At 44.9% G+C, this 12,209-nt stretch overlaps 1 protein-coding gene across 6 annotated transcripts in view; it reads right to left on the bottom strand.

Annotated features, from left to right (window-relative positions):
• LOC145353365 (uncharacterized) overlaps positions 1-12,209 on the bottom strand; it is a 119,392-nt gene that overhangs the window by 83,681 nt on the left and 23,502 nt on the right. For 5 of the 6 annotated variants that reach the window (XR_013888689.1, XM_080204044.1, XM_080204045.1 and 2 more), the window contains exon 2: positions 10,359-10,600. The exons of the other annotated variant lie outside the window; for it this stretch is intronic. Coding sequence is in view for 4 of the 5 variants with exons in the window: in XM_080204044.1 (XP_080060170.1) it covers positions 10,359-10,600 (242 nt within the window). In the remaining variant the exon portion in view is untranslated. The remainder of the gene's footprint in view (positions 1-10,358; positions 10,601-12,209) is intronic. 6 annotated transcript variants of the gene reach the window in all.

Here is a 12,209-nt window from a genome sequence, read left to right as displayed (position 1 = left end):
GTAAATAGCTGAGGCCCCAGCACCGACCCCTGGGGCACTCCACTAGTCACCAACCGCCAATCCAAATAACACCCATTAACCCCCACTCTCTGCCTCCTATTTGACAACCAATCCTCTATCCACGCTAACACCCTACCCCCAACTCCATGCCCCCTTACCTTCTGCAATAACCTCTTGTGAGGTACCTTGTCAAACGCCTTCTGAAAATCAAGGAAGACCACATCCACCGGCTCTCCTCTATCCACCGCCCTAGACACATCCTCATAGACTTACCTTGCATTAAGTTGATCTTTCTCTAGCTATGACTGTAACACTACATTTTGCACTCTCTCGTTTCCTTCTCTGTGAATGGTATGCTTTGTCTCTATAGCATGCAAAAAAAAATACTTTTCACTGTCTGTTAATACACTTGACAATAATAAATCAAATTATAGTGGGTATTGTTTCTACATTAAAAGTGCTCTACAATTGCAATTTGTAAATGTGTTAATTTGTGCAAGAAATAATCATTATGTATGCCTGTCACTATATCTCCAATTTCCTTCTCCACTGCGTATTCTCTTATTCAGTTTCTATCACTAATTCTCTAGAGATGCTGTGCCTGTCAGTAAACCCAGAACTCTCTCCCCAGACATTCACAGCTCCTTAACTTATCCCTAATCCAATATATTCATGCACAGCATTAAAAAAAACACACAGCCCTGATTTAGTTCAACTGGGATTTATTTTGAAAAAAAAATCAACTCATCTGTTGCTGGATTTTTTTTTAATCTCACATTGTTCATTGGCGAGAACAGAAACTCCTGAGGAGTTCTGGTTACAAAAGGTTACAGTCATGACTTGACACAGCCAAAATGTAAAAATTACAACACAAGAAATGTACAAAGAACAACGAACAACACAGCATGGGAAACAGGCCCTTCCGCCCAACGAGCCCACGCCGCCATTTTAACATTGTGAGTTCCCTCTTCCACCCATGACCCTTGTCTATACTTATGGCACTCCACATTGGAAACCAGATTAAGGGGAGACTAATTTAGGGACAATTTGTTACAGCAATCAGCCTAAGAGCACATCTTTGGGGTGTAGGAGGAAACCGGAGCACCCGGAGAAAACGCACACAAGCACAGGGAGAATGCGCAAACTCCCACAGATACTGGCCCAAATCCATGTATCTGCACAGCAAACAGTGATAGTCACTGAGCTGTCGTGTTGCCCATCAGCTGGTCCAGATTAAGCGTACACTAACGACATGAAGCACTACTCAGACTAACTGATTTATATGATAATAACTGAACAATCATCATTGCCATTTAAGGTAATAACCGCATGGGTCTCAGTCTTCCTTGGGTTACAATGTTAGATCCTTGGAGGCCAGTTAGTGCTGAAATGGAAGGTCCAGTAAGAAGTGCATCCTCCCTGATACAGGGGGCCAAGGATCAGCGCTTTGACACAAGTCAGAAATCTGTCTCACGACTCACTGCAGGGAATGACCTAATTCAACCATCATCTGCTCTCGATGGCGCCTGTTTTTAAATTGGCAATATCATTAAGCAATGCTCATTGTTCAGAATATCTGAACATTATTGACTGCAATTGTTGCAACTCCTTGAATTGGGGCAGATACCCAGGCAATTCTTGTCAAGAGAAATTATGCCTTGGATTCTGGAAAGAAAAAGAAATGACTGATTATTTTCTGATTTTGGTGAATTGCTGGTGTCAAGATTTTGTACTTTAATGACTATTTTACAAATTAGCCAACAAGAATCAAAAATTGTGCTACAACAAGGCAGATCCAAATGGCGAAGGCAATTATGTTAGTTAATTAACTGTTGTTTTGCGTCTACCTGTGTGCATATTACCTGTAGGGATTTTGACTGTCTTGCTCAGATATAGAAGCCTCTGCTTGGGACTCTTATCTCCTTGAGCTCTTCCTACAGGCCAGTATTGTCAGGTACATTGTTCATCGCTGGGTTTATGTGCGGATGTGTCTTATTTTCAGTCAGTGTCAGGAAGCTTGCACGTGTGGTGATCTGGGCTGGATAGCCCTGGCTTTAGAGCAACTTTGAGAAACAGGAATATAGAATTCAAGCAACTATTCCACAAACGTCAATTACTCTAAATTTATGATTTACAACATTGCAGAATTTAGTCTGGCTATTTTAATGACTGTACTCCCGGAAGGTAAGTGACACCATGATTTGAACCTTTGGCAGAACTTACTTCCAAGTAACCAATTTATAGAAGTCTAAAGTCTAAGTCTAGTAATTTTTAGCATTTTCTTCAAACTGAATAAACCACTTACAATATTTATGTACCTCTAATAGTTCAATCTGATCTTGAAGATAATAGTCTAGATTTTCTTAGTCCGATGACATGACATAATGCAAATAAATACAGAAACATCAGCATGACCTTAAACACTAATGCACCAGTGTGTCGCAGACTGGCAGCTATGTGTTTTGATTGACGCCAACCCTGAAATTAGCAAAAAAAAAGCAACTGCTTTAGAAAAGTTGATACCGCCAGTGAAAAGCTGATAACTGAAAAGTGACCTTAAACATAAACTCAGGACGTAAGAAAACAAATAATTACACTGTAAATGCTGTTGTGCTGATGTTGCCTTCACATCAAGAAGTTAAGAATGAAGCAATTTCATTGCAGTGTTAATGTAAACCTACTTGTGACACTAATAAATAAACAGAGGGCCTAACACAGTTGCAGGGAATTATGATTGGTGATAAAAGGCTTCCTTCCAGTACTGTGGATTCTGCAGTGAACATATTGTACTTGCTTATTTCAAAATAAATATTTTCATTCCCCAACATTTCCCACCCCCGCAACTGTGTTGAAGCCCTAAGAAATACAATAACCACTCCAGACTCAACAACTCAAATACAGTAAGCGAGTGTAAGTTTCAGCCTCTGACCTTCGGGTAAGCGTTCTCCAAGGCGGCCTTCACGACACACGACAGCGCAGAGTCGCTGAGCAGAGACTGATAGCCAAGTTCCGCACACATGAGGACGGTCTCAACAGGGATCTTGGGTTCATGTTGCACTATCTGTAACCCCCATGACTTGCCTGGGTTTGCTAAACCTCACTTACTATGCTGTCTGGAGACAATACACATCTCTTTAACATGCGCTTAATGCTCCTTCCACTCACATTGTTGGCCTCTTTAAGACTTGAATAGCAGGTTAGGTGTAAAGACTCGCATTCTAATCAGTAATCTGTAAACTGTCTGTGCTGTTAATATGTTCTGAGGCCAGAACTCTCCATTCGCCTGACGAAGGGGCAAACCCTGAAAGCTTGCGAGTTTACTATCAAATAAATCAGTTGGACTTAAACCTGGTGTTGTCAGACTTCTTATTGTGTTTACCCCAGTCCAATGCCAGCATCTCCACATCATGACTCTGTAAACTCTAACAGTGCCACCTGCATACTGTCCCACTTCAGGCTCTGCTTATCCATCACCCTGACCTGCCTTGATTCAGTGCCCCTCAAAGCATTTAACAACTGCATCTCTAGCTGCCTCAATTTCATCTCACTCTATCTCAATCTTCCCCTGTCCTGGGGGTGGCACCATGGTGCAATGGTTGGTATAGTTTTCTCATCATGGCCAAGGATCCGGATTCAAATCTGGCCTCAGGTAACTCTCTGTGTGGAGTTTGCACATTCTCCCCATGACTGCATGGGTATGCTCCAGGTATCCCAGTTTCCTCCCACAGTCCGAAGATGTGCAGGTTAGATTCGTTGGACATAGTAAATTAACCCTAGTTTCAGGGGATTAAGGGTAAATATGTGGGGTTGTGGAGGTGAGGCCTGGGTGGGATTGTGGTCAGTGCAGACTTGGTGGGCCGAGTGGCCTCCTTCACATTGTGAGGATTTTATGATTCTACCCACGCAAATACCTTCACTGGAAATCTCTGATCTCCTCTGTCTGGCTGGGATTCTCCGCCCCTGCTGCAGTGAATGGAGTTTTGGCTGAGCCGTAAATTCTCCATTCTCCCTGGCAGTGGGGAGGAAACGAACAAGATTGGAGCATCTTACCCTTTAGTCCAATCCTTTGCTGAGCACATACTTATTTGCAGAACCTTCAGTTGCCTGGAGTCCTACTCATTGGAATTCCTTCCACAAACCTCACCACTTCTCTCATTTTCTTTAAACAGCCTTGTCAAACCCCATTTCTATGAACGAGTATTCAGTCACATCTCCTAATCCCCCTGTTCTTGGCTGACCCCTGAAGGGCCTTGTGATTTCTTTTTTGGCACTGCAAGCTGTTGTAAAAGGGAGGACCTTTCTTTCACTTTATTGAAAACCACTCTCCACTTGTCAACAGGGAATTATATACTTCTCACTACTATTTAAAGCTTTTTTCTGGCAGCAGACAATTGACTACTGGGAGAAAAAAGTTCAACTTAATTGTCTTTTCACAAAGATTTGGTCTAAGTAAAGGAAAGGTATATCAGCACTGTTGGTGACACAGTTGGAATTGTATGCACTCCGACAACAGCTCCCACTCCATACAACTGCTGGGAGGCAGGGGGTTGCATTTACAACACATCATTTCCCCAAAAAGCTACCTGCACAGGCAGAAGAGTCACTCTGATCACTCTTCAGTGGAACCATTTAAGGTAATAATAGTAGAGGGTTGGGCAGATCCATGACCCTTGTCTTAACTTGGATTACAATTTTAGATTCATGGGGTTCAAGTGTCTCAGCGCTCCTCAATTCCTGAAAAAAAAAAGGGAGGCTTTGGGAGTGTTGCTGATTCTTGTTTGTACATTTGAACAATACCCCAGAATACCCGGTGAGTGCTGGCATGAATACACATGACAACTTCCCAACCTGGACGAGAACGCAGGAGTGGCATTGAATGGAGGTGAGTCACAGGTGCAGGGGGAAGATCTGAGAGGCCACTAATTCCAGTCAAATTTATGCACTTTCTAAAGAGACAGGTACAGTTCTGCAGGCAAATTCTGGCAATATGTGGGAAAAATCTAACACACGAGGAGAAAGTAACTTAAAAATGGGAGGCACAACAAATACACATGAACAAATACCTGTTGGCTCCTGCGCCATGGTGATCCATGCAGAAGGCAGTTGTCTTCATTGTGCATCAAAGAGGCTGAGGGAAGACTTCCCAGCATGCCATCAGTACCTACAAATGCAGGAAGGAAGATGGACCTTTGTCCATTGGTTGACTGAGCTCTTCCATTGTAAATGAGTTTGAGATTGGATCCAATGGATGGCCTGTGCCTAACAGTCCTTGACATCAAGGCAGAATTTGACCAACTGTGGTATGAAGCAGCCCTCGCAAAACTGGAATCAATGGGAATCAGGGGAAATCCCTCCGCTGATTGGTGTCACACCTGGCACAAAGGAAGATGGTTGTGGAGGTCAGTCAGCTCCAGGATTTCACTGCACAAGTTCCTCAGGATAGTTTCCTAGGTCCAACCATCTTCAGTTACTTTATCAATGGCCTTCCATCCATCATAAGGTCATGGCAGCCTTCTTTAAATTCAACCCATGGAAAGCCACTGGACCAGATGGGGTACCTGGCTGAGCACTCAGGTCCTGCATGGACCAGCTGGCTGGGGTATTTGCAGACATCTTTAACCTCTCTGTACACCGATCTGTGGTCCCTATCAGCTTATCAAGAAGATGACCATTATCCTGATATAAATATAAGCCAGGCAGCAAGCCTTAATGACTATTGTCCAGTGGCTCTGACATCTATCATTATGAAGTGCTTTGAAAGGTTAATCATGGCACAAATCAATTCCAGCCTCCTGGACTGCCTGGATCCATTACAGTTCATCTATCACTGCAACAGGTCCACAGCAGATGCCATCTTCCTGACCCTACACTCATCCCTGGAACACCAAGACAACAAAGACATCTATCTCAGATTCCTACTTAATGACTACAGCTCAGCCTTCAATACCATTATTCCAAAACTCATCTCCAAATTCTGCAGCCTGGGACTCAGCTCCTCCCTCTGTGACTGAATCCTAGACTTCCTAATCCACAGACTGCAATCAGTAAGGATAGGCAACAACACCTCCTCCACGATCATCTTCAACACCAGTGACCCACAAGGCTGTGTCCTCAGTCCCCTACTATACTCCTTATACACCTATGACTGAGTGGCCAAATTCCCTTCCAACTCAATTTTCAAATTTGCTGATGACACCACCTTAGTAGGTCAGATCTCAAACAATGATGAGACAGAGTACAGGAAAAAGATAGCGCATCTGGTGCAATGACAATAATCTCTCCCTCAATGTCAACAAAACGAAGGAGATAGTTACTGACTTCAGGAAGTGTAGTGGAGGACATGCCCCTGTCTACATCAATGGGGATGAAATGGAAATGGTTGAGAGCTTCAGGCTTTATAGGTCACCAACAACTCTTCTGGTCCCTCCATGCCAATGCTGTAGTTAAGAAAGTCCATCAACACCTTTACATTGTCAGGAGGCTAAGGAAATCTGGCATGTCTGCTACGACTCTCACCAACATTTGCAGATGCACCATAGAAAGCATTCTTTCTGGTTGCATCACAGCTTGGTATGGCTCCTGCTCTGCCCAAGACCACAAAAAGCTAAAAAGGATCATGAATGAAGCCCAGTCCATCGCGCAAACCAGCCTGCCACCCATTGACTCTGGGCCCAATTTTACCATTTTCATTCTAAGTGCTGAATCTTGGCGCAAAGCAGGTCCAACTTAGAAATCTGCTTTCAGGCGCCCCCATACGCACTCAGCCTGAAAAATAAATTGCGAGTTCCATTCGTGCTGTGGGCGGGGTTTACTGCAGCCGAAACGATCGGAGCTCTGAACTGCGCATGCACAGTTAGAAAAAAATTTGAAAAAGCGCGCCCGCGTCAGATCACACCCAGGCCGGAGAAAGCGGCCTGAGAGCAAAAGGCGGGAGCGATGGCCCCCACACACATCACTGCCCCCCCTTATCCACCCCCTCACTACCCACACCAATCGCCACCCCTGCTCCCCCCCTAGGAGTGGAAGCGAACCCCCCTGTCCCCCCGCACCCCCACCAGGGATCCATCTGCCCCACCCCCCTCCATAAGAAGTCTGACAACACCAGGTTTGAGTCCAACCGATTTATTTGACTTAAACTTGTATCGAGTTTACTATCAAATAAATTGGTTGATTAAACCTGGTGTTGTCAGACTTCTTACTGTGTTTACCCCAGTCCAACGCCGGCATCTCCACATCACCACTCGCCACCACCAGAGATTGATCTGGCCTCACTCCCCTCCCCCTCCCAACCAGAGAATGATCTGACACACCTCCCTCCTCCTCCCCCCCCCGCCCACCCCGAGTCAGAGAGCCGTTGGAAGCTCTGAACTCGCTCTTCAGCGGTTGGAGTGCTTGATTCAGCCCTTTATTTAGCAGGTCCACTTCAGCGCGGTTCTGAATTGGCATTCACGGCGGTAAAGGGGGAAGTGCTGACGGGCAGGCAATTGGTTAATTCAATTTAAATGCAAGCAAATGCATCTAAATCGCCGTTGCGCCCATTTTGGCTGCGAAGCGGGTCGTTGCCATTCCCAGGTTGGTAAACTTGGTGCTTTGGTAAAGTGGCCATCAGCGCGGACGCAGGCGCAGGTCGTGTTAATGGCCTCACACAAGACTTGAACCATGTTTTCGCGCCCAAATCGGGCCCTCTGTCAACACTTCCCACTGCCTCAGAAAAGCAGCCAGCATAATCAAGGACCCCATGCACCTCGGAAGTACTCTCTTCCACCTTCTTTGTTGGAAAAAGATACAAAAGTCTGAGGATAAGTATCAACCAACTCAAGAATAGCCTCTATCCTGCTGCCAGCAGACTTCTGAATGGACTCACCTTGTATCAAGTTGATCTTTCTCTACACCCTAGCTATGACTGTAACACTACATTTTGCACTCTCTCCTTTCCTCCTCTATGTATATAATGCTTTATCTGCATAGCACACAATAAATAATACTTATCACTGTATACTAATACATCTGACAATAATAAATCAAATCAAACCAAAAGGACGACATTCCTTGATGACTGAACAATGTTCAGCACCATTTGTGACTCCTCAGATACTGAAACAGTCCATGTCCAAATGCAGCAAGACCTGAACAATATCCATGTTTTGCTGACAAGTGGCAAGTAACAATCGTGCCACAAACGCCCCAGACAATGACCATCTCCAAACAGAGAGAATCTAACCATTGCTCTTTGATCTCGGGGTCCTTGTGCATGAGTCGCAAAAACCCAGCCTGCAGGTGCAGCAGGTGGTCAGGAAGGCGAATGGGATGCTGGCCTTCATAGCGAGGGGGATTGAATATAAAAGTAGGGAGGTCTTGCTGCAGCTGTATAGGGCATTGGTGAGGCCGCAGCTGGAGTACTGTGTGCAGTTTTGGGCGCCACACCTGCGCAAGGATATTTTGGCCTTGGAGGGAGTGCAGAGGAGGTTTACTAGGCTGATACCGGAGTTGAGGGGGTTGAGCTATGAGGAGAGGCTGAATAAACTAGGCTTGTACTCGTTAGAGTTTAGAAGAATGAGGGGAGATCTCATTGAGACGTATAAGATGATGAATGGGATGGATAGGATAGAGGTGGAGAGACTCTTCCCGCTCAAAAAAGACAGTAGGACTAGGGGGCACAGCCTCAAGATAAAGGGGGGGCGGTTTAGAACGGAGTTGAGGAGGAACTTCTTCACTCAAAGGGTGGTGAATCTCTGGAATTCTCTGCCCGTTGAAGTGGTGGAGGCTGCCTCGCTAAATATTTTTAAGAAGCGGGTTGATGGGTTTTTGATAAGAGAGGGGATTAAGGGTTATGGGGAGAGGGCGGGAAAGTGGAACTGAGCCACGACAGATCAGCCATGATCTTATTGAATGGCGGGGCAGGCTCGAAGGGCCAGATGGCCTACTCCTGCTCCTATTTCTTATGTTCTTATGTTCTTATATTCAACGATATTATCTTCACTGAATTCCCCATGATCAACATCCTGCAGGTTACCATTAACCAGAAATTGAACTGAACTAGGCACTGTGGCTACAAGAGCAGGTCAGAGGCCAGGAATCTGCAGCAAGTAACTCACCTCCTGATTCTCCAATACCTGTCCACCATCTACAAAGCTCAAGTCAAGATGGAATATTCTCCACTTGCGTGGATCAGCGCATCTCCAACACTCAAAAGTTTGACACCATCCAGAACGAAGTCACCCGCTTGATTAGCAGCCCACATGGAAACATTCATTCCCTCCACCACTGACGAATACTGGCAGCAGTGTGTACCATCTACAAGATTCACTGCAGGAACTAAATAAGATTTCTTAGGCAGCACCATCCAAACCCATGACCATTGCCAACTAGAAGAAGGAGGATACCTGGGCACACCAGCACCTGCAAGTTCTCCTCCAAGCCACTCACCATCCTGAGTTAGAAATATATCGCCTTCCTTCACTGTCACTGGGAAAAATCCTGGAACGTCTCCCTAACAGCACTATGGGTGTACCTACACCATAGGGACTGAAGCAGAAGCAGCTCACCACCATCTTTTCAAGGGCAATAAGGGATGGGCAATAAATGATCCCCCAACCTGTGACACACATATCCTGTAAAATAAATGAACAAAAAGTAACACCTTATGCACTTGTTGCAAAATATATCAATTGCACTACTGGCAATAGTTGAGCTCCCTCTTCCCCTCATCCCCATCTCTTCAATCTGGGCCAGAAGAGCCAAAGACCCTCCCTCCACTACGACTCTCACCAACTTTTACAGATGCACCATAGAAAGCATTCTTTCTCGTTGTATCACAGCCTGGTATTGCTCCTGCTCTGCCCAAGACTGCAAAAAACTACAAAGGGTCATGAACGAAACCCAATCCATCACACAACCATTCATTGACTATCCACACTTCCCACTGCACAGTCACTGCACCTTCTCCACATTCTGTCAACAAAAATGATGAACAGAAGTGCTGGTGGCGTTGCAGTTTCTGACTGCTATTCATATTTGCATTGTATGTTTCACCTTGGCATAATCTGACAGGTCTAGTTACAAAATTACCTGCCTCTGTGAACACCACTATCATGTATGGTCAAAGGTCACAATCTGCCACGCTCATTTTTTTAATGGACTCTGTTGGAGGGAGGGATCAAACCATGCAGGAAGCTATCCACAGTCCAAAATCAAACGCACCTCAGCAAGTCAATCAGCATCTGTAATGTTTAACATATTAAAAAACTTGAAGAGTGACCTTCAAACCAGTCTTACAAACAGGCGATGCGAAAACATGTACAAAGGTTAGGAAAAACCTATGCATATTTTGGTTTGTGCGGTACTGCGTGATGACTTACTGTAGCGTGCAGTCTCCTCTTTTTTAATCTTACTTCCTTGTATTTGACTGGTCTGCCCAGCTGGCTGTTTGATGGAGCAAATGTTTTCCTTTTGCCTGATTGGAGTTGTTGAGTAATAGTCCCAGCATGCCTATTGTCAGAGAGAAGTTGCTCTTGGTAACCAGTGCTCTCAGGTTCCACATCAGATAGATTGATTTCTGCAGTGCTGCACTCCCCAGGGTCGTTGCTTCTGGTATTTTTCACTGCAATAATAACGGCCTTTGTTAACGTTTCATTATACAAATCTACAACACTCTACATTGCTCATGTTCAGCTCTCAGCATCATTGATATGCACAACATCATTGGTGAAAATTAGTAAAGTATTAAAATATATGATTGCAGACTGACACTGAGTAGCTTGGTGTTTATCTCAAAGGTAATTATGGCAAAGCCAACTAGAGATTTTTTTTTCTGGGTATAAATTGATAGGTACAGAAATTCCTGTCAAAAATATTGCAGTTCTCGATCATAATATTTATTGTAGCATGTACACTGTTTACTGAAGAAACTAACCATGGAAGTAATCATTCTATTTGCTACAAATTTGAATTGAAAGATGCAGAATACATGGTGGCATAGCAGTTAGCACTGCTGCCTCACAGCGCCTGGGACCTGGGTTCGATTCCGGCCTTGGGTCACTGTCTTTATGGAATTTGCATGTTGTCTGTGTGGGTTTCCCATGGGTGCTCCAGTTTCCTCCCACATTCCAAAGATGTGCAGTTTAGGTTGATTGTACTTGCTAAATTGCCCCTTAGTGTCAGGGGGCAATCAGGGTAAATTTGTGGATAGGGTAGGTGCAGACCCGATACACCAAATGGTCTCTCTCTGCACTGTGGAAATTCTATGATGACTTAAATGTTTTCCTGCTGCTGTGAGAAATCTTTATTCAAAAGGTCATGGAACCTAAGTACACACAAAGTATTCTTGACACCTGCTAGCTTATCTGAGCTCAGTATTGTCTATAGAGTGGCCAGATGTGCGGTTTTATACCAGACTGTATGGATTATAGTTAGTTTGGCCACTATCTGTAATGGATGGTTTCACATTGACCCTTTGTCCATTTACCTAAGTAAAGCACGGGGTCTGTGCCTGTTCCTGTTCTTGTCTGCAAGCAGCCTCCACATGATGGGGAAGCATAAAGCAAGTTTGTTTCAATACTCTGTCAACCACCCCCACCCTCCTCGTTATCTCTCCAAAGGCACGGAATCTCCAAACACGATCACACCACTGCATGCATGATGATGTCACCATATCACCATCATACCAGGTGATGCCATCCCGTGATTTCACCCTGCCCTCCCCATCGTGTCGCAACAGTGTTCGGCTTTGGTAGCCTCTGCCACTGGGCCACTCAGTGTTAATCTGCATATGCTGTGTCCTTATGTCGGTGCTTATTCTACTGCAATCCTCGGGTTAGTGTAATGACCTCAACGAAGCCCATGAGGTTGGCCTCTATAAGCCCCCTGTTGGAGATAATGATCGTCTGTCCAATCAAGGATCTCACCTCTGTATACGCTGAGGAGTGTCAGGGCCAGTTACACTCCTGATTTTGACTTTGTATCTTAAGCACTCTTCAGAATGAAATTGAGTTTGTAAATAAAGGGAATCTGGTGAAGGGACACTGGCCTTTGAGGAGTTAGTTCAGTTAGCATCCCCCTATCCTCCTGCCCAACTTCCCCTTTAAGACCATGGCACTGCTTCCCCATGCAGTGCCCAGTGCAACGTCTACTCTGTGCTAAATAAGGCCCTTCTCCCATCCACCATTTCACCTTGGAATGATAGTATATCTATCCTTAACCTCATCAAAACC

This window comes from Carcharhinus amblyrhynchos, chromosome 15 (assembly GCF_965287045.1).
Source record: "Carcharhinus amblyrhynchos chromosome 15, sCarAmb.v2.hapA, whole genome shotgun sequence".
Classification (NCBI taxonomy): domain Eukaryota; kingdom Metazoa; phylum Chordata; class Chondrichthyes; order Carcharhiniformes; family Carcharhinidae; genus Carcharhinus; species Carcharhinus amblyrhynchos.
The sequence above is the reverse complement of the archived record's forward strand: the minus strand, read 5'-3'. Positions and strand labels throughout refer to the sequence as shown.